Genomic DNA, 23,529 nt, shown 5'->3' on the forward strand with positions numbered 1-23,529 from the left:
CATCTCTTGCAAGAGATCAAGCCAAGCCATGAGCAATAATCAACCACCACCTGTTCCATGTTTGCACATGAATGGTTTATAATATAGCAAACTACTCCAATTTATTGGAGGCAGCGTTGCCCATGGGGGACTGGAAGTCAGGACGTTTTGGATTTATACCAAACTATGTTAATAACTTGCTCTGTGGCCTGGGGTAAAGTTAATTCATTTCTCTGTGCCCCAGTTTCCCCAGATGTAAAACAGGTGTAATAACACTTGACCCAGATCTGTGAAGTGCTTCGAGGTGTTCAGATGAAAGGTCTTACGCAAGCACTAAGCACTTATTTGAAAAGGAGCTTTTGATTTACACCTTGGGGAATGATGTGCTGTTTAAAGAGACTGGACACCATGTCGTAGACAGTTTTTGCACAAGGGGACAACAGCCACAGTCAGCAGGTGTCATCTTTAATGTGTTGTCAAGAGTCTGGTGCAAACTACCTGATGTATATATACTGCTTGCTGGGAAGGGGTGAAGAGCTTCTGCAGCAGACTTTACAATTGGGAAAAGTAGCAGTAATCAAATCTCAGGTGAACTCTTAACCACAGCTATGGTTACTAATGGGAGCAGAGGGGCAGTTTAGAGGCATCTATGCTAAATTAAGATGAGAAGGATAAGCAATTACAACAGCCATCACCCGATCCCTTCTCATCCATGGTCCTTGAAACAACATATGTGAGTTAATCCTCACACTCCGCCTCCTTTAAATTAAGGTTGATAAACAGGGCTGGATTAAGGCGCAGGCATGAGAGGCCCATGCCAGGGGCCACGGGCTCCAGGAACCAGGCTATTCCTGTTGAGTACAGCAGGTCCAGCCCACACAACCAAGCAGCTAGCTCTGTATTTGCCCAGCAGCCAGAGTGTGTCATCCTGGAAAAGGCTAAGGACTAAAGAGGAAACAGAACAATATCCCTCAAATTGCCTATACACAGAAGAACTTCCGTGGAAGACCCTATATGTTTGGGCCAAAGGTTTTCCAGAGTGATTAGTGATTTTGGATGGCCAACTGGACACACCATAAAGAGGCCTGATTGTTAAAGGCTGGATGGCTCAACACATTCTGAAAAACAGCCCCCTTTACAGTGTCTCAAACTGGAAAGCTAAAATCTCAAATGAGTTTTGAGAATCTCGGCCTTTCCACTCTACTTTGAAGGCTATTGATCCCCTTCCTAAAGAACGGTCACTTTTCAGTTGTAGAATTGTAAGCTTTAAAAATTACTTTCCTTAACCTTACAAGTCTTACATCTAAGCAGTGAATTTTCAAATTTAGGATGCATGTGTTGGGATTCAGGGGCCCAAACACCTGTTCTAGATACTCAAGGGCCTTTAGATCGGCTTAACTGGAACAGTGGATGCTCTGATGTAAGCACTCTGATTTGAAACCCCAACTTCCAAAGATCAGGGCTGCTGCTCACCTGTTTTAAATCCCATTTTTACTAGCTGTAGGTAGAAGGATTTGCCTAGTGGAGTCTAGCAAGCTGCTTCAAGTGCCTTATAAAAGCAGAAGCAGAAGCAATGGCATTATTTTCTAGAGTTCGAACAGGCATCCATTTCCCATGTTTGGGTCTTAAAGACTGTCTGAATCCACCACACTGCCCATCCAAGTCTGTGGTTTGACTGCCCCACTGCTCTTCCAAGCAAAAGAGAACTTGCCTGGAACATTTCCTGGCGCAGTTTAAATACCACGTACACATAGCAGAGGTCACTATAATCCCATTAAGGCGGGGCACCAGGCCGATTATGTGCATCTAGTGCTTTAAGCCGATGAGGTACATTCACCCCCCTACTAATAAGGTCACATGCCACGTTACACGGATAACAACTTATTGCACACCGCTTAAGAAGCCCAGATGAGTTCTACTGAGGAGTGACGTTGCCTTTAATTTATATTTAAAGGAAATAAAACAAACAAACAAAAAAACCCACACCCTCCAACTGCTCCCACCACTTCTCTTTATTACTAAATCTCCACTTGGAATCCTTCATTCGAATTTCCTTTCCTGGTCATGAGCCCAACCCATCAAGTCTTGGAAGGGTGGTATCCACTACTATGAAAGACAGTACTTAATAGGGTGAGAGCCACACCCCACGCTTGGTGTATCCAGCCAGAATTGTTTTGTTGGTGTCTCTCCCCACCCCTCTTTCTCCTCCCCCAATTTGTTTGTTGCATCCTCTCTAGCAGTGCAAGTAGGCCGGCATGCTCTAGTATGCTGTACCAGCAAGCTGTAGCAGGTGTGGTGTACCAGAAAGACACAGCAGCAGCCCTGTCGGAGGAGAGGGCTGCGGGGTGGGGCTGTGGGTTCTGCTCCTTTCCTTGCTGGGAGAGGCAGCAGCGGGGAAAGGAGCAGAACGCTGTCAGCTCTGGCAGCTGTACCACCCCCCCAGCCTCGCCCCCACACCGTATCTCCTGTGCAGCAAGATGAGGACAGAGCCTCCCCCCGAGCCCCGGGTAACATGGGATGGATGTCGGGAGGGAACAGGGAGAACACGGGCTGGGGCAGTGAGGAGTCACATGGAAGGTCACATGCCCCTTTAGCTGGTGCCCCCCCCATTGGATTTTACTTGCACCACTGGCTGTAACCTACAGTATGTCCAGGCTACAGTGGTTCAGCGATGGTGCTGTGGCTGTGCGGCTGTAGTGTAGATGCATACTACGTTGACAGGAGGGGTTTTTCCATGGGTGTAGTTAATCCATCGCTCAGAGGCGGTAGCTAGGTTGACAGAAGAATTCTTCTGTTGCCCTAGCTGCATCTACATTGGGAGTTAGTTGAGCTAACTATGTCAAAGAGGATGCAACGTTTTTCACAGCCCTGAGCAACGCAGCTGGGTCAATCTAATTTTTAAGCATAGACCTGGTCCACAGTTCTTTGGGTCAGGGATTGTCATTTAATAAGAGTTTGCACTGTGTCTAGCACAACAGGATCCCAATTCCTAACTGAGATCCTCAGGCATCATCATATAATGATGCCTGCCCAACCATTACACTAATTTACTTAAGGGAGGAAACTGGGAAAGTTGATGCTAAAGAGCAGCAAAAAAAAATCCCTAATGGAGAGTTATTAGGCCCACCAAGGGAAGTGACAGAAGCCTCACCGCTGGACACACATAGGTTTACACTGGATAATGAACTGGGGATGCACTGTAGGGAACAATCCCGTAGTGTCAGAGGTGATGCACTAGATAGGTCCTCCTGGGGCTGTTCCACAGATCCCTATGCAATGGCTTGTGAACACAGGGCTCCCTGTCTTGAGGCCCACGGCTTGCATTGAGGCCCGCTCCCTATCCCCTCGCAAGGGCAGGCAGCCACCTCCTGGAGCGTTCCAGTGGAGCCTCGTCATCGCCACAGCATACCTGTATGTGAGCGTAGGTGCCGCTTGAGGGCGGTATGGCTGGGGAAGGTGCGGTTGCACTCGCTGCAGATGTAGCTACGCACTCCCGCGTGCACCTCCATGTGCTGCTGCAGTGCAGTCTGCGTCTGGAACCGCTTCCCACACAGCAGGCAGAAGACAGCCATGTCAGTACCTGGGGAGAAAGGCAGAAATTCTCATCAGCAACCTTTGCAGCAGATTCCTCTGACACGCTGCAGCTTCTGCCGACAGGATGCTGGGCTAGATGGGCCACTGCTCTGAAGCATTTTGGCCATTCTTTCTTACTTGCGATTGCCCTGTCATGCGCTCAAACGCAGCACCATTCAACCCAAGGAAACTGTCATAGGAAGGGACAGACCTGAGCAAGCTACTGAAACAGACTAGTGAGAGAGCATCAACTCAAAAGCACTTCGGCACAACCAAAAAGGAGTCACTGGCACTGATTGCATCAGGTCAATGCTTCTTGAAGCGCTTGCCAGTCATATTGCACATTAGCTCGTTACCCCTCGACAGCCAAAGCCATCTCCGTTTATTTCCCTGTAATAACTCTCCCGTTCTGAAGGAGCAGTGGGGTGTCGGTTTAGTACTCTCAAATGGAAACCGTTGCATACCCATTCCCCATCGCTACCCAATCCCCAATAAAAATGTAGAACAAGTTAAAGGTCAATTTGAAAGTCACTCTATTTTTATTTTCCCGACACATTCTCAGTGGAAACTTGACATCTACAGTTGTAACGGGCACTGGAAACTTGTAACACATGGTAAAGCAAATGGTAAGGTTGCTGGGTTGCAGAACAATAAATGGCAACATTTCCATTCGATTCCTTGAGCAGTATGGCCAAAAACAAAGGGAGACTCCAATCCCTTCATATCTGAGCAGATACCAAACTGCACAGCTAAACAGCGTAGCAACTATAAGATAGATATAATGCAGTATCAAGAATGTATTATCACAGTACCCCTACCTGATTAAACTGGCTGAGAAGCAAATTAAAAAATAAAGGTTATGAATGTATATGATGGCTTTCAAATTGAATCAGTTTAAATTGGAAGAAAATAACTTTGTAATGTGCATCTAGAATATGGAGCACAAGAAGTAATTTGGGGGCGGGGGGGAATAAAAAGCACTTAACTATTCTGAAAGCGCCTCATTGGTGATCATGGACCAAGATAGAAAAGTGCTTTTGGTTCATCTTTATCTGACACTAACAACAATAAAATCTTTACATGAAGATAAAATCCTTCATCCTAAAGAATTTGACAAGACCTTCACATGCTACAGAGGAATAAATAGCCTGATGAAATGCAGCTACCTGTAAGGCAGTTGGGAAGGGGAAATGTTGGCCAAATCAGGACACCAAGGCAAGCTCGGATTCTGACGAAGAATGGCATGAGCTCTTTAGTGTCCAGGCAGAACTGTTCTGAGGGTCTCCTCTGGAAGAGTCATTAGCGGAACATAGATTCTTTCCTCCTGATCTGATGTAACAAGTCTTGGAACGGTCACCAGAAACCTTTTATGGAAATATATCCTCTGGATGATAAAGGCAAATAGTGCTGTATATAGCACTTTTTACATTGCAAAGTGATTTTCACAGGGTGGGCCAGTGTAATAGTCCTCATTTTATAGATGGAGGAGAGAGGGCAAGTGACATGCCCTTGGTCACATGTCAGCAGCAGGGTCAGAACTAGAACCCAGGACTCCTGTTCCATCCACTGGACCACACATCATGTAGAACAAATGCAGGCTTGGGGAACGGTGCAACTAGTTCAGGTGTTTTATGGTGCAACGGATACAGATAGAAAGACTTCCATCTAAAGCCCAGCCCTGTAACTACAGGCTCTGCAATCTCCCTACTCAGACGCCTCCTTTCCCCCAACTACCAAGTAGCTGTTTTTAATAGTTTTCTGCATTCCCTCTCTGACGACGATCATGCTTTGAACACCAGGCCTATACACCTCTGAGAGATCTAAGCAGGAACTTCTCCTGAGACACTGAGTATCTCTGCCCCCTTAAACCCTGATGTAAGTGAGACCTAGAGACATTGAAAATGGGAGTAGCTCAGAATTCTGCCCTAGAAACTAGAGGGTTGAATGTAATAGAATAACATCTCCGTTTTTGCTTGGGATGCTTAAAAGAAATACAAACAGAAACTAAAGCCTATGAACCACACACGATTATAAAGTTGGCTGCACCAACAGAAGAAACCCCCCTCAGATATTTACACATCACCAGTAAAAATATAAGACTTTTGTATTATTAAACAATTTTTTTAGTTTATGCATAGCTGATTGTTCAGAACCTATGAGTCGGTGCAAATTGTATTATGCTGGGAGATTAAGCCAATAAATGCTACCTTTCTGGAGACGCATTAAAATGTGGGGACTATGGAAATAAAATTATCTAGAAAATTGTATTAGCAATTCATTAGCAGCAGCAAGATGTGCAAGGTAACCACTGAATGTGCATTGCCCTTAAAAAATAAAAAAGCAAATTTTCCTTATTGTATGTGCCAGAAATTAACTCTGTAGGAATATTGTTGCAAGGTGCCAGGCAAGACTTCTCGGGCAAAAAAGCCACCACTGCTGCCTGTTAAAAAGTTAACTTGCAGGGCAGGTCAATATACTAGAGCATGCCTGTGCCAAAGCAGCAAATCTGTTCCGACTGCTGGTACAGATGGCTGGGTAGAGGCAATCAAGATGGGAACAAAGCAGCAGGTTTCCGTGCTAGGCATCAGACAGGGCTGGCTCTGCATGCTTAGAGGGAGTGTGCTGGCAGGGGAGGTCCGAGAAAGCAGGATGTCTGAAAAGACAAAGCACCATTGCAAGGACAGGAGCTGTTGTCCTTGACAGACTGCTCAGAGAGCAGCCCATCTGAGTGTTAAGGGTTGTCTGTGGGTGTCAGAGTCAGGTCTCCAATCTCTCTTAGGAAACCAGGGTAGGTAGTAACTAGAATTGCTGGCCTAGGAATGAGGGCAGCAGTGACTAACGCATTGTGAAACAGACACCAGACAGCCGTCCTGGTTTGTAACATTGGGATAAAATTAATGATAAATCAGATTGCACCTTGCATATTTCAGCACCTTTCACCTGTGGATCACCAAGTACTTTGCTAATGTTAAATAGGCCACACCTCTGTGAGGGTGGCAGGAACACTTATTTTGCAAATGGGAAACTTGAGACCCGGATGTTCCCGTATGACGACAGTCAAGATGTGAGTAATTGGCCCATAAATAGCAAGTTCTGAATGCTAGTCCTTTTCTCTCATCTCTAGGGAACACTCCCCCTCCCAGAGCCAGGACCAGAATCTAGGAGCTCCGTCTCCTGTTCCTTGCTCTAACCAGACACTATCATCAGTTAGTTATTTAAAAAAAACATCTGAAGTAAATGAAAACTTACCAGTTCTATCACTAACAATAAAGAATTTTATCAGTGGCCCCCGACAAAAGAAGGAATGCACTGTATAGGTCTCTAAGCTTGACTTGAACGGCATTGAAGGCAATAGAAATACTAATTACTGGTGGAAAGTTGGGATTTCATTAAAGAGAAGTCATCCTGTGCTCACTTAAGGAGATTATGCTTAAATCTAATGGATTTTTAAAAATCCAACTACAGGATGACAGGCAGAAGGAACTATAGGGACGTAAATTTAGCTGTTAACATTTTGGTGCTTGTTTATCCTCAGTTTCCCCCTTGAGCACAAAGCAAATACATGGAATTAAAGGATGTTCAGGTTAAAGCTGTACTTTTTACCTTGCATTGTACTATCAACTCCCTTGGTTGTACTCAGAAATTTCTGGGGTCTCCTAGTAGTGGTTGATTTTCAGCACCCTGGGAGAAATCCTGGTCCCACTGAAGTTAATAATAAAGTTTCTATTGAAAATAATAGGGTCAGGATTTCATCCCTTATATTTAAATCTTAAGTATTTTTGGTCTATAATTTTTGTTAGGTCATCTTGGTTGCAAAAGCATTGTTCCCTAGATAACATGTGATTACTTTCTTAACGCTTTTCCTATCGTATTATGCAAGGAAACCTTAACCCAGAAATACAATGCTGTGGTGGGTTAAATTCAGGCAATTACTCCCCAACACCAAATGTAATTTTGCAAAGAGGAAGTGGCATGTGTGCACACTGCACTGCCAGGCTTCAGGACATGGGGACCTCTCTTTCTGGAACATGCCTCCTGCCTCTGATCTCCAGGGGGAAAAATATTGAAGGAAGGGTGTCCTACTTGTTATCCATTGAGCTTGTCACAATGCCCACCCCCTTCCCGTATCCCACTGCCACTGCTCCAAGAGAGACCTGGGACTCTTTAACAGTACCTGCCTGTGCTCTGTGTGGTGCTAGCCTCAGATTCTCACCAGAGGAAGGCACTAAATTCACCCACAGAAAATACTTAAAATAAAAAAAAAAGAACGATGTTTAGTTTGAGGTGAAGCCAGGGGGCTGTCAAAAAGGCAGAGGAGATTTCACTGCACCCAGGTGAAGTTCTGGATCATGAATCACAACAAAATCACTATGTTTATACCTGTGCTGCTTCCATACAAATTAGATCTTGAAGGGAAATAACAGACAGCATGAGAGAGCGGAACACAGCTGGAGAAGATTTCAGGTGCAGCACCTTTCCCAACACAAGGCTCTTATTATCTTGAGCTATAAGCGTTTCCCTAATCAAAGGAGCAGAGGCTCTAAATATACAGTGTCTTTTTTGGTAACAGTACAGCAGTTAGCACGGGCATTAGAGAGCCACAGAAGGTGTTAGCAGACCACTGAATAATCGTAAGATCGTGGCTACATGACTCTGATCTTCCAATCATAGCTGGTGTCCTATCCGAACTCTCTACCATAGGGCTGGCTCCCCTATTCGTCAGCAAAAGAGGTCCCCTCAGAGAGCTTGCATTCATGTTCATAGGATACAATCCTCATAAATAATGAGTCGTCACCGCATTCATCAATAACAGTCACCACTTTCGTTCAAGGATGGGCTGGATATGATATACAGGTGCACGCTGACTCGCAAGGAGACAGGTTTCTGTCTGCATCTTAAGAGGATGTAAACGCAGTCAAGGGAGATTGTGGACATACAGTTCCCCTTCCTACCATCTATATGTGACAATATTGCCCTTAACTTCTGATTTAGCACCTTGATGAATTCTGTCCTTTCCCCCTTCTCAGCCACTCCAAATGAACTGCAGCAGGACATTGACACATTTCAGTGGTTTTCTGCCATGCATTAATACCAAATAGTCTCTGTCTAATGCACACTATACACATTTGGTAAGCTCTCCATACCAACGTTAAGTTCCTTTCTTAATGCAAGCTTGTGAGAGATGGCCTTTTCTTTCTAAGATTAAAAGTCTTCAAAGAACCTTACAGCTGTATAATCTTTAATGTAAACTTGGGCAAGGAGAAGGTATGATATGCTCTCATATTCATTAGTCAGGAGACCAGTGAATCCTCAAGAAAAAGGCTCCCTCTATTATGGATTAAACTAAGTGCAAACAGAATGATTACATTTTAAAACTCTAAATGCAAATGAATATGCCAAACTTCCATCAGCACGTTCCAAGGAAGACAAGCTCACCACGGCTGCCTCCTGTATTTGTTCTGCAGCGAGCAGACAAGTGCATTTCATTATATAGCACCTCCAGCTACAGTAAACAAATTTGTCAGCTCACTAGCTCATTAAGGTGTGTGCCCCACTACATGTGGGATTTATTGGTACTTGTACAATAAAAATAACATGAATAGATTTACTAATTTTGTCAATCACTTCAAGGAAGGAGGGGGGAAAAATGTTCCAGAGAAAGGACTTTGGAAGCAGAGACGAAAAACAAACAAAAGCATGAATGAAACATTCTTGGAACATTTGGACATTGTAAGTATTTTCAGCACAAAGGACTGATATGACAGCGTGCCTTTTTGGATCTCTGCCACAAGCTCAAGTTACAAGGTGGCACGTGTGTTTGTGTGTATTAAAGTCTCAGTTATTCTGCCTTTGATGGAGTGTACGCAAGGCAGGCAAAGGCTTCGTTTTGAATCTGATGAGGGAAGAATTTATGAAGCAAAGAATTAACACGCACAAAGCGACGCAACCATTCTACCACCCAACAGTAAGCAAAGGCCATTTCACCCTCTCTGTTGCTTTTTTCCCCAGGGGAAGGGTGGGAAAAATACCAATTGGGCTGCTGACAAAACTCTCCGAAGTGTCCAAAAAAACCAAAACAAAATGGGTCGTGCAAAGTAAATCCCGAGAGGTATGCAGCCTTCTGGTCTGTAACTTTCAAAATGACAGCAGGATTGGGTCAGAGGTCACTGGGTCTGAGGCCTTAAGTACCACAGCCAGCTGTGGAGTGGAGGCCCTGAGCCGGCAGGACGCCTGCCCATATAAATCTGCAATAAGCAGCACCCGCTGAGGGAGAGAACAATGGTCTCCAGCAGGGGTGGAAGGGAAGACAAAGCACGCAGGCCAGTGCGCAGGCCCGTAACAAATCCTCGATGGCACCACAGGACCCTCATTTGTGAAACTAATTGGCCCCCGATTGAAAAATTGGACTAACTTCAACAGCAAGAGTGTTAGAGATGAGCTGCCTTTTGGAAGCAAGGGGAAAAAAACCCACTCAGAACTGTGTATGCTCAAGGACGCACCCACAAAATCAGGGAGGTTGTTTACCCCTAAAGGGTACATTGGCTCACAACACATGGCTTGTTAAAGAGGAAACGCACCCACATTCCAAGTGTACCTGATTAAAATTAATTTATGTTTGGGGGAAAGGAGACCGACACGCATGCAAACACACACACACACACCCCCACACACACGCAAGGCACCTGCAAGGCACAGAACTCCCAGTGTGTGGGACCGTGTGGACTGGATGATCAAAGGAGGTTCCTTACATGCTGGTGGAGGGATAACTTTCTGGAAAGGAGATAGCGTCTGCAAAATATAGTTTTAAACTACACCCCCTTCCACTTCTAAACTCCTCCACCTCTGTTACAATGCTTAAAAGTTAACAGTACCTTCCCTGTTGCCTTTTAAGAATACTGAAGTTGGGGGAGGCATTCATGAAAACAATGAAAGGAGATTATAAATTAGGAGCAGAGCAGCTTGAAAACAGAAGTAGGGAGAATTTTAAGTTAAGCATTAGGAAAGAAGAAATGTTTCTAACTAGGAGGTCACTTAAGCAATGGAATAGTTTGCAGAGAGAGGTCAAAGAGGCGCCTCATCACTAGAGGTCTGAAGACACGGCTAACTATGACACATCCAAAGGGTTTAAGTGCAGAAGACAATCCAGCACTAATGCAGAGGGACACAAGAGAAGACCCAGCAGGTCCTGTCCAGACCTACTGGATATAATTCTAATAGGCAGGATGCAGGCCATGTCTAGAGCAGGGGGGAAAAACAACTTGTTTTCAGTCCTGAGGCAGAATTGAAACACATTTTCAAATGGCTAAGGACAGTGCAATACACAAGAGGGCTCGCGTGACTCTGCGGGGCACTTTCCGCTATCACTTGGCAAAAGTTTGTAAAATGAAAGGGGTTTTTTAATATGAAAGAAAGTTTGTTGAATGATCAGAAAATCAGGAGGATGTCTACGCAGGATTAGCGAATGAGGAGCTGGCAAAAATACAGCCTCCTGTAAATACATTGCTGCATCATCTCAAACTCACCTGACATTTGGATCAGCATCTGAGCTTCAAGGCTTGGGCCATCTGATCTGATCATTTACTTATGATGCAAAAGCCTTCACTTTAGGGGTGATTAGCATTATATTTCTGTACTACAGCAGGACTGGAAGCCTCAGCAGAGATCAGGGCCCCACTGTGCTTGGAGCTGTACATACACATATTGAGAGAGAGTCCTTGCCCCGAGTAGTTTACAGCATACTCAACGCATAAGACAAAGGGTGGGAGAAAGGAAGTGTTGTTATTTCCATTGTATAGGTGAGGCATGGAGAGGCAAACTCACTGCGCAAAGGCGTGTCTCAGTCTGTGGAAGAGCAGAAATAGCACCCAGATCTCCAGAGTTCCAGTCTTCCTTCCTGGTTCCCCATAACGAGCCTAGATACACCAAGCTCCACATTTCTTCCTTGGTATTATTTCCATAGCCTTGGCAGTGCGCGAAGAGCTTTAGACAAGGCCAACGAGGCCCCCGATGCAAGAAATTTACAATGCACAGAGACAAAGGATGAGGGATGGGACAGAACAAAAGCAAGTGACGATGCAGTAATGGCTTGCACATCTCCCAACCCAGGGTTCCTCCCGCACTTCGAATCATTTTTAGATTCTTTCATTCCCCGGCCCTCCCCACCCACCATTCTCCCTGAGGACTTTGCCTGTTGGGCTGACAACAATTTGAAGGGAGAGAACCACATTTTACAGGCCTCATGAAATAAGTGTGTTTTCAGGAGAAGTGGGTGGAGGCCTGATAGATTGTCAAAAGGGCCTCAGGAGTAGAGGTTATGTGGTAGAAGGAGCAGAGATCATAGTGACATAAAAGGGGCATAGCTAGTCGTGTGACTTCGACAGAAATAAATAGCTTCCACTCCCTCCATCCCTGCCCATCACTGTCAGATGCTCAGGAGAGAGAGGGAGTGTGTATGGATGAGTAGAGGCTAGTTGGCATCCCTCCAAGAAATAATAAGCTTTCTGTCAGTAAAGCTGTGCAGAGGTGACACAGGGTCTTGGCCCAACTGATGGCAATTGCCAAGGGGATATGTCTAGACTCCCAAGCCACAGAGACTGCCACCTCCAGTCCCCTCACCAGGCACCCAACAAGGTTGGCGTAACTTTATCCACAAGGCAGAGACCAATCTTAGTCATAAGCCACCGTCCCCTTGTGAACAAGACGTGAAGATGGCACACAGTGCTGGAACCCACCCAGCACTCCGACAGGTCACTGCCAGGGCCCAACTCCAGATAGGGCCACATGTACCAGTGCTTGGCATTTGGGCCAAATTTCCAAGACAGCTCAGAGACCTAAATAAGGGCCAGATTTTCAGGAGTGCTCATCACTCAGCAGCTCCCACCTTGATGCTTATGACCAAATTTCGGGAAGAGCTCAGGATGCAACATGCTGCACTCTTTGGAAAAAAAATCAGGCCACTTGCTTTGCTGCTTAACTGGGAGCGGAGCTCATTTGAAAATTTGGCCCTGATGACTGGAACATGTGGCCACAGACAGACAGTGAACTTGCCGAGCAGCACAAGAAACAAACCCCAAAAGCTGAGGAGGAAGGAAAACAAACCACTGACAAACAGCCAAGTTATTTAAAAAGCACCTATGCCCATAAACTACACTGAAGTCTCTGCCAGTCGCTGTTAGGAAACTAGAGGACAACAGGAGTTAGAAACCAAAATGCAACTGATGCACCTAAGTTGCCAGTGCTAATACACACAAGATAAAGACTGGCTCAGCAGTACTCCCTCAATGGTAAAACAAGGACCATTGCGGACTGAGCCAGTGCACAAGGACAGAGAATGTTGGAATTCCAAGCTGAATTTTATACTTGCTTTTCAGACCCCAAATGTATTGCTGGTGGTGTTCTCCCCGACCCCCTCGTCCAGGATGACTTCAAACGCAAATAAAACCAAAATCTCAAACAAAATGTGGCGCTATTGTTTCCAAGCCACTTAGACATTTGAACGCTCCAGCGTTGAAAGAAAAATCACTCCCAGATAAATAACCCACCACCACACAGACACATCTGAAAAAAAGAGGGAGACGAATTTATTCATTTCACTGACATTAATGGTGTTTCTCTCCTTTTTTCCAGGAAGATGATTACAAATTAAGCAGCATTTAAATGCTTTTTACTGTCAACAATTAAAAAGAGAATATGGAACAGAAAGTATAGTGGCCATTCATTTCCACGGTAACGGTGCTATCAGAGAACACCAAGGGGCCTTTCCTGTACTGTACGCTGCACAATGGCAAAAAGTATACCATTAATTTTGTAGGACATTCAAAAGCAAATTAAAATATAAAAAGCTCTAGGCACAAAGATAGATACCAAGAGAGGGGGCAGAATAGGTCAAGCTTGTGGAATTAAAGTCTTAGCAACAGTAGAGATTTAAGCATAGCCCTATTACACTACATTCAATAGCCACCTTCTCCTCTTTTTTTTTTTCCTGAGAGAGAGAGAGACTATGAGCTGTTTTCTTCAAGCTTGCAGTAGTAAACAATTAATACAGTGTGTGTAAGTGATGAAGACTTCAAAGACAAGCTATAGCCTGCCATTTAGATTAGATTTTGGATGCAACAAACTGTTTGGAAGAGAGATGTATCCGATATGTGCAAGACTCTTAAATAACAGATGATTTGAAAGCTGATTTTAACTGGATTGATACATATTCAAGGGAGGAAAAAACTTTAAACTAGTGGCTGTATGTGGAGAGATTTGTGAGGTGTAGGTTTAAAGCTATTCTTTACTCTCCCAAAAGCAGTATTTTTCACTTACCTATTACCAGAGATTTAAAGACAAACTAGGTATTTTTCAAATACACTTCAGAATATTTCTCCCTTTTCAGAATCCTGGTGAAGAACGTTCAATTTTTTACGAGGTTAGTGAAAACTAGTAATCTTCCCCACTCTCCCCCGGAGTCTGCAGAGAATGGAATAAAAATAAGATTTGTTTGGATACAAGCATACGGGAGGACGCAGGATTTAAAAAAAAAACAACAACCAGGAGCCATGTACATTTCTGTACCGTAAAGTTTAATATGCAGGAGGTACGTCAAAGTAGTAAAAAGAGACACGTCCCCTTTAAAAGGAAATATAATTTACAGTGTGCAGCCAGGCGGTCCATAGTTTCAATCTCGTTTACTATAGAGAAAACTCTGCTAGCTGTTCTCTATCCCACAAATCCGATTTAATCAGACAAGCCAGTCAGCGTGGCATGAAGTAAAAACGGATAATTAGTAAACAGAGAGCTACTTCAGTGCTTCATTGGCATTCGAGCCGGGCTAGTGTGTCGCATTTAAAATGCAGTCTGATGAAGTTTACAAAATCAAACCATTTGTTACTCCTATTGAAGAGGCTTCAGGCCACTTGCAATTAAATTGGAATTAGTGCTCAGAATGAGATACAGCAAATTCATACTAAAAAGGGATCTGACTTTGAGACATTTGACTTCAAGTCCCCCTGCACCCCGTACGTGTCTCTTCTTCCTCACCGCATCTATCGTAGCTCCCTTACCCCAATTCTGACCCTCCTTCTCCATTCACCTGAAGTGGGGTTTTAAATTGATACGGGGAACACAACTGATACCAACAGCACGGCCAGATGAAGCATGTATCATTACCATGTCGGAATGGCTGGATCTACCACAGTACTTCGAACCCTCATTGGGTTTTCCTAACTGCATGGTTTAAAGTGATCAAAATGGCCAACTACAGCTATTCCAATTGCAAAAGGAATTGGATGGGAGAGGAGGGGTGGGAATAAGCAATGGTTCTGAGCGTGTTATGGTTTTGGGAAGGGATATCCTCTCTCTAGGATCTCTGCCAAGCTCCCATCAACACCAGAGTTGCATTGCCATTCTCTCCTGCAATCCGGCTGACTCAGTACAACCCGTGACTATGCCTAGTGCTTCACCCAGCAGACCATGCAAGCAATGGGAACATGAGGGGAAGGGTTGTGAAATTTATACACTTGCCTAAGAGCAGAGAAGTGAAATGGTGGCATGAACCCTACTGGGAAAAATGAGCATTTTATGGGCGGGGAGGCAGATTAGATTGGATTTTGAGGCTGCATGGAGTCTCCTTGCTGCTCAGGTATCAATCTTTAGGGGAGGGATGTAGGAAGAAAACGTTACTATGAACACAGCAAAGAATGTTGTCTCCCAGGCTGAGCTGAAGTCAGGAATAAACAAGGAGGTGCTCCCTAAATTAGACCACTTTGAGATTAAGTATACCCTATAGCAAGAGAAAACCTGATGCCTGCTGAGCTGGCCCCTTGAAGAGCAGGGTAAACGTCTCTAGCTATACAACGTGTGGGGCTTTAATCATTGAACAGCTTTTATCTCCTTATCAAATATTCATTCTTACATTTTTAAGCGGGTTTCACTCCACAGCCCTGGCACTACTGTAGGGGCCAGAGGACAGCATATGTATTCTCTCTTTCTCCTCCATTCCCCAGAAAAAACAAGGCTCAGCCTCTCTTTGAAGGGGCCTCCTTGCTTTCAGGTTCACAAACCCCAAATCGCCTTAACTCCCCTGGTCTCCCAAGCAGCAGGAAGCTCCCAAGTGTAACGAGTGAAGGGTGCAAACAGCTTGGGGATATCGTGCTGTGCTTTGGATATCCCGATGCAGTTTAGCCTTCCCAGCGCTTGAACTTCAATTAAAGCTATTAAGAGGACAGGCCCCATTTTTAATTTATTCTACAAGGAATAGGGGGAAGCAAGAAGAGCCTAAAATGCAGAAGAATCATATTCAGCCCAGATATTCTCCAACTGCCATTGTTAATTTGCTGGGGTATTTCCCACGTTTATTTGTTCTGCGCTATAAGCTTAGGAGTCTGACTGCGCTTCTCACTCTCCCTGCAGCTTCTGGTGTTACTGCTCCCCCCCAACCCAAGCCTGCTCCTGCCATACCCAGGACCTGCAGCTGTCATCATCATATTCTATTGCAAAGCCTCACAAGTTTCCTAGGGCAAAAATTACAGGCCATCTAACTCTCAATTGTCCTCTGCATGCAACTTCAAGTCTAAATTAATATTACTAGTTTTTGTCTATATTAGTTGCCAAGTGTTTCCTTTTTTATTAATTATTATTATTATTAAACTGGCTGTTCATCTTTTTAATAACCCTGCCTGTCCCAAACTCCAGCAAATCACTATATAGCATCAGAGATCCTTAATCAGCAATTTACTAGGATGAAAAACCGGAAAGATTCTATGGTATCAACATTTAAAAACAAAGGACACTAAGCCCAATAATACACAGTAAGCATGAGTGGCACTGAAATCCATACAAAGTCATGGGTGGGACTGCTACTTAGCCACTAGACTGTATACCTTTAAACACTTCTTTGGCTATACAACACGTTCTGAGGGTTCTACACAAAGAAAAGGAGATTCTGGCCTATGCTGGGGGCATGCTGTTTGAAGAATGACATTTAAAAAAAGCTCAAAGCAGTTTGAGACACTGTTACCAGTATGCTATGTACATGGCACTCACCAAAAAACCTCAAAGCATTTTACCCATCTTCTGTAAATATCATTTGCCCCACTTTACAGATGGCGAAACTGAGGCACAAAGAGGCAAGGTGACTTGCCCAAGGTCATAGAGCAACTTTGTTGGTAGCATTTGGAATAGAAACCACAGCTCCTGCATCCTAGTCCTGTTTTCTACCACCACACTATGCCACCTCTTGTACACAGAGGTTAACTTTTTCCTGCCGCACTAATAACCTAAACATAGTTAAACTGATTAAACCATAACTACATATATACACACACACACACCCTCTGAGTCAGAAGCCTTGTACAACAAGTTTCAGTCTTCATTCAGTTCGTATGTCTAACCAAACTTTATAAAAAATGTGATTTTGTAACAGAAATGCCAAATATGTACTCACTATAGTAGGCACAGAAGATAAAGGTTCCAATATAATCCTGCTAAGAAAACAGACAAGATGCCTGGTTCTTGCAATGCTAGATTTCAGAGTGGTTTAATTAATTTATTTTCATGTGGACTATTACTTTATAGAAACCATCTCATGGACAACTCCGCTACTATTTGCAATTGCACACTATCCCAGTGGTTGCTTACACAGAAAAGAGATATTAGGAAAGTAAATGTATTTTTAGCAGTCTTAATGCAATGCCACAGCTGGAAATAAGTAGCAAGAGCCAGCACCATGTGTTCAGCCAGATGTCCATGGACTACCAGTGGTCCACGGACCATAGTCTGGGAACCACTGAGCTACAAAATAGCTCTTGTTTCAAACTGAACCTGCAGCAGCTTATAGATGGTGAGAATGCTTATTGAGAGACAGATGTTTTGCTTGAAGAGTCTACATAACAGGTTTTCTTAGGTCTTAAATGACCTGAGTTTAGGTTTCTCCTGGTCTTGCGCTACCATCCAAGTTTATCCACTGACCTTGATTCTTGCCCCAACCTCCATTATTATGATCACTTTTCAATGTTGTAATAGTTGTGCTGCTTAGTAGGCTACTGGGTAGTGGGCTTTTTATTTCTAGGTTGTCCATGTGATGCTGGCCTACTATGGCCTGATCCAAAGCCTGCTGAAGTTAGGAAAAGTTTTTCCTATTGACTTCAATGGACACTAGACTGGGCCTAAGTCATTACCCTTTGACTGCAATCCAGTGTCCAAGATGAAATGATTTGCTGCATCACAGTCCCGTTACTAAGGGGCAGATGATTGTAGCCACATTTAGGAAAGCACTTACACACGTCTTAAATCCCATCAAAGTAAAGGGAATCTGAGCACTTGCTGAAGCGCTTTGCTGAATCAGGGCCTTAATCAGTAAAATCCATTCGCATTGGATGATGTCCCACTTGTTGGCAGTTTCAGAGGAAGGTGCCAAGGAATATCTGAGCACTGGAGACTACTCCCACTCCTAGAGGTTACCCTCCAAGGAGACGCCTGAAGCAGCAGGGAGAGAGATGTACGTCTGCTGCCTATGCTCCAATTGGTCCAGGGGAAAAATATGGGTATTCAACCCCTCGATCTGCATCTTTCCCCCGCACAGAGTTAAAGCCATAAAAAAGGGCCTTGGCATTTTAAAAACTTCATCGCAATGGTGCATATTGTACCATGTTGCCATGACAGGAGAAATAAGTGCATATCCAACAAAAAGCAGCAATATAGCAAAAGATGGCAAAACCAGTCGTTGCCATGTAATTTATGTTTGTTGAAACACTACCTGGGCTGTCTAATGGGATGTTCATTCCCAGTCAGTGGCTCTTTAAAGCGGCTCCCGTGCATCATATGAAAGACTGTAGTTTGCCCCAGAACTTTAGTAGATCTGCGTTACTAAGGCTAAGAAGATTAACCTGATTTCAGTATCTGATTCTGTGAGCTAAGATGAAGACAAGAACAACATCTATTAGTTGGTAACATCAAAGCGAGCCTGTATGGAACGTGCGAGAGAGACCTATGCTAATTGCAGTTTTTCTGAAAACCCTTTTATTAAAAAAAGAAAAAGCGTGTCATCCCAGACCTCAGCAAACCCATCCTTCTATAATTCTCCTTCTCATGTCACTCCCTGCAACACTTCTGCATGAAACAATGACCCTATTGAGAGATGATTGCTGTTTTCTGTTAATACTGTAGCAGTGCTGGAATGCTAAAAACACATTCTTTAAAAAAAAAAGATACTGTATTTGAAGAATCTTTCAAAGGTAACACAACAGCACTGTTATGGAGCTGCTGAAACACACAGGATTCTGCTGCACATGGAGTAAAAGAATAACACAGAGCACCCAGACACAAGAGGACTGATAAATACCTAGTTTAGTTGAGCACAGGGTTGAGAGTCAGGAGCTCCTGAGTTCTAATCCTGACTCAGCCACTGACTTGCTGGGGGATCGTAGACACACCACTTAGCCTTTCTGTCTCAGTTTCCCCACTCATAAAACAAGTATAAATTATATGCATCTATGATGATGTGAGGATGTCTGCACAATGCTTTGAACATTACAAAGCATGACCTAAATGCTAAGTAATAGCATGTGTTAACATTTGGACAAACCATCCAAGTTCATTTCTTGTCGTGTCTTATTTTACTCCAGTCTAACAGACACAGAATCGAATTATGGACTTCTAAAAGTATTTGTAGTGCAATGTTGAGTTCTCAGTCACCTAGCCTCCAAGGATTGCAAAGTGCTTTACAAACAGTGAGTCCAGCCTTCCAACGCAATTGACTCTACTGGGCACTATCACCATTCGCAGAATAGGAAATTGAAGCAGAGAGCTCAAAGTGACTGGATGAAGGCCAGAGCATGAGCCTGCAGCAGAGCCAGAGATGGAATCCACATTTCAATGGAGTGTGCCGGGACTAGAAAAAAAATCCTTCAGTTTTCTCTTTGCAGAAATATTTTGGTCTTGGTCATCAGTAAAAATGGAATTTTGCCCAGACAAATGTATATAATTGTGACCAAGCAGGGACACATCTAATGTTAGGGACACACCAAACAAAAAAAATTTGCTCAAGGAGATGGGAAACAAACACACAATAAACCACCGAAGATACAATTCCTTGTATGTTAGAATCACCATTCATCCAAAACCAGTTTCAAAGCCTGCCTCTGGATTCAAGGACTAAGCTTTCATACTAATTAACATCTTTATAGAAGGGAAATTCTCTCAAGGGGGCATTTGCTTGATTATTATTATTTACTCAGAGATACCACAACTTTCTTCTTAAGTTTAACGGATTACAGAAAATTAATTCTTAAAAAGCAGCACAAGCCATCTCCGATTCAGCTGCCGATTTTCCTTCCTTTCATGCCTGTGTAATGCTGTAGCTACTGGGGGAAGAGAGCCCTTCTCTGTAATGGAAAGTAGCTTCAAACAGTAACTGCCATGTTGCCTCATCTTCTTTCACCCAAATTACGTGCAACTTCCCTACACAAATATTACGAGCAGAGCTGGCTGGAAAATGGTCAAAATTTTGATAATGAAAAATGAGGAAGGGAGAATTCCTTAGATTTTATTTATTTTTTTTAGGGTGAAATTCTTTTTTCTCCCCCACCCATGTTTTGACTAGCTCTTGTTAGAAGCAACCTCCACTAGAAACCAGTGAAGATGCCACTTGAGAGACTTGTATTCAAGAACAATATCAAGGTTCTTGAGTCTTTGGCTGGCCACACTGTGAATGCTGCAGCCATGGTGCTCTCCAGATAGGCAGAAATGGGGGAAAAAGAGAAATTTTGGTTGAATATTAGGATAGCTTCTCGTCAGTGAAAGAAGAGAGTTTCCTTTCATAAGGCTGAGGTGGGAGCCTTCTCTCAGTGACCTGGCATTGTCTGGAAGTAGGGAGACTAGATGCCATAATATTATGACTTGGCTGTAGTACTATAAGGCCCAGGAGGTTTCAGACCCCCATTGTGCTGTACATGCACATAACACAGTCTCTGATTAATTTTTAATCGGAATTTTCTCTTTCTACAACACGGAGTGAAGGAGAGAGCAGGATAAGGAGACATCCAACTCTTCCTCCTTCCCCTCTCCATGGTTGCAGAGCTGTGAAGCTATAACCAGATGCCCTAGCTGCAGAAAAGGTACGGCCCCCACTTGAAGGCTGAAATGGGTGGGTCAGACAGAGATACAGCCAGGATAAAACAGGACAGTTGGTAGACATGAGCACCTTAGAGTCTATGTGGGGGACAAAATCCATTCTCAAATCTCAAGACGCTCAGCACAGAAAGTGTGGGGAGGGGCGGGGAATGATGTCTTTGTTAGAAGACTTTACAACATATATTTTCGAATCTGAATGGCTATTATTCAAGGGTGGGTACTTGGTTATGTCATTACGTTACACTAGGCAAGCAGTTGAACAAACATTCTTGTACTGGAAGTTTGCTTATGCCTGAGCTGATTAATTCCAAGGACCATCTGGACATTGGGAACAATGTGGTCCCATATCTGAATGACCGGGCACATTAGTCACACCCTCTTCACTCGACCTCTCAGTCCCTAATCTTCACACTTTCTCTCATTCTCTTTTAGTGAGGCAAAATGACCGGATCCATTTCTCACCTCTCCTTTGGTTGGCGAAGTTCACAGGAGACAAAAGGCCCTGAGCCTCAGTGCATGTTGGTGCAGTAGTCAAAAAAGACAGGCTGCATAAAAATGACATATGTGGCTTCCCTCCCACCTCCCATCCTCCACCTCAAAGTCTGGCTTCAAGATTCCCAGCAAAATATTCCTTCTCACACAACCTGTGTATGGGGCCCAAGCAGCTGCTGTCCGTCCTTCTACCTTCTTATACTGCAGGGAAGCAACACCCACCCCAGAGGAGACATTTTACCCCTATTCTCAGTCGCACCACACTGCTGAACTTGGGTGTTAAAAAATGCCTTGCTTCCTTTATTATGGGGGGGGGGAAGGAGAGGGTGTCTTGTGTTGGTAATCACTGCTCTGCTTGCTTTTAAACAGGACAAATGGAGTCACAAGTGCTTGCAAAAATAGCCAGATCCAAATAGGTGGCTGCATATAGTTTTATGGTTTCAGAAAACTTGATTGTCCCTTTCGGACAGAGCGTCTCCAATTTTAAATCCTTTGTTCATCTGACACGCATTAGAAAGTCGCTACTGCAAGTAGCTCTGCGCCCCTCTGCTGCCCTTCATCATCATCATCATCATCAGTTTACTTCTATTTTATTACACTTTTCGGTAATTGCTCAGGGAAGAATTATTACAAGAGAGCGGGAGAAAAATCAAGTGACTATTAGCAGCGGTAGTTTTATTGCAACAGGCACAAAACTCATTCATTTCATGTTTTGCAGAATATAAAGCACTGAAACATTTTAATTTTAAATTCTTATCATTGAATTTACTGCTTTTCTCTCACAATGATTTGTGTTGCTTTTTAATTTTTACAGTCTCTACAGAAGCCAGATGCTACCGCCTAGGGCCAAAATAATAAAAACCCACTGCAGTCATGAGTTACAGAACAAAAAAGAAACACGCAGTTGACAGAAGTTAATATCTCAATTTAACAGTGCTGCTTTGCTAATGATCCTTTGATATGTGTTTATTTAGAAAGGTCTGATCTTGACCTTGAAGGCAAACTAAACCACAAAGTCTTTATGAGAAAAAGAAAAAGACTTTATTTATGGAATGGCTTTGTGTCAATCACTGAAGCAGCTGGATTCGAGGTAAAAAAATCACTAAGGAGGATATGGGTTCATACTGCAAGTGTTAATTTACAGATATAATTTTTGGGGAAAAAATTAAATTCCAAATAAGGACAGGGTGCATGTGTTTAGCAGCCTTGTGAGCTAGGCTAGGACACAAGATGTTAGTATAGAAATGAGCTGCAATTTCTATTTGCGAAAGAAAATAGGGATTTGGTTCAAAAACGTTATTCCAGACAAGCATTAATCCGCTTCTGTTGTTACCACATATAGCACTGTCTGCTTTTGAAGACAATAGCTTGTAAAAGATGGCCCAAGGGATACAAATGTTACAGAGATGGATTTCGATGCCCAAAGCTGAAGGCTGTTACTACATAAGCATGGTCACTCTTCAAGCCCAAAGGGGTTGTTTGTAAGAACTCCTTCCACTCAACAGAAGAGCCACTACAGGTCAGACTTTGCCCTCAGAAATGCTTGCCGAGCTAATGCCAACTGCACTTGGAGCTGTACACACAATCCAACAGCACACAAATCTTGTGTGCACGCATGCACCTGCTGTATCGGCCATCTTGGGATTTTCTGAAAGCACAGGTTTCAGAGTAGCAGCCGTGTTAGTCTGTATTTGCAAAAAAGAAAAGGAGTACTTGTGGCACCTTAGAGACTAACCAATTTATTTGAGCATAAGCTTTCGTGAGCTACAGCTCACTTCATCGGATGGTAGCTCAGGAAAGCTTATGCTCAAATAAATTTGTTAATCTTTAAGGTGCCACAAGTACTCCTTTTCTTTTTTTCTGAAAGCACAGTACATCTAGACATAAGATAATCCACTGCTCTACCTTCTAAGAACGAGAGTCTGCCCTCCAATCAACTTATTTGTTCTTTGTGGTAATTGTACAGTCTCTAAGGTTTTTATACTGGTGCCCATCTCTGTATCTGGGCACCAGTTTGCAAGAGGTCTTCATTAATGGGAAATCATTTATATAGTGCCCAAAACACCCACCCAAAATATGCTAGACACTTAATGCCATGTTTATTGGTGATAATATCAAAGGATGCCTTTTGGAAGAGGATGCAGAGCTAAGAGGACTATGGTGGACTGAAGAACCATGTGGCTTCCTAGCATTGCAATAAAGGCTGGGAAACTGTTTTACAGTGTGGTTTTCCCTTATCAGATACTCAGAGAAACATGTGTGCCCAGTATACAAAAGGGAACTGGGGAAGGAATTCACTTATTTGTATCATACTGCACTCCTCCACCACCAAAGTGAGTACCCAACTCCAACTTGTGGAAATCCTCTTTT

General features: G+C 43.6%; 1 protein-coding gene across 4 annotated transcripts in view; it reads right to left on the minus strand.

Moving 5' to 3' along the window:
• Window positions 1–23,529, minus strand: part of ZBTB16 (zinc finger and BTB domain containing 16) — a 185,647-nt gene that overhangs the window by 17,140 nt on the left and 144,978 nt on the right. For all 4 annotated transcript variants that reach the window (XM_038380589.2, XM_038380587.2, XM_038380588.2 and 1 more), the window contains exon 5: window positions 3,389–3,559. In XM_038380589.2, the coding sequence (XP_038236517.1) occupies window positions 3,389–3,559 (171 nt within the window). The remainder of the gene's footprint in view (window positions 1–3,388; window positions 3,560–23,529) is intronic.

This window comes from Dermochelys coriacea, chromosome 22 (genome assembly GCF_009764565.3).
Source record: "Dermochelys coriacea isolate rDerCor1 chromosome 22, rDerCor1.pri.v4, whole genome shotgun sequence".
In the NCBI taxonomy this organism is placed as follows: Eukaryota; Metazoa; Chordata; order Testudines; family Dermochelyidae; genus Dermochelys; species Dermochelys coriacea.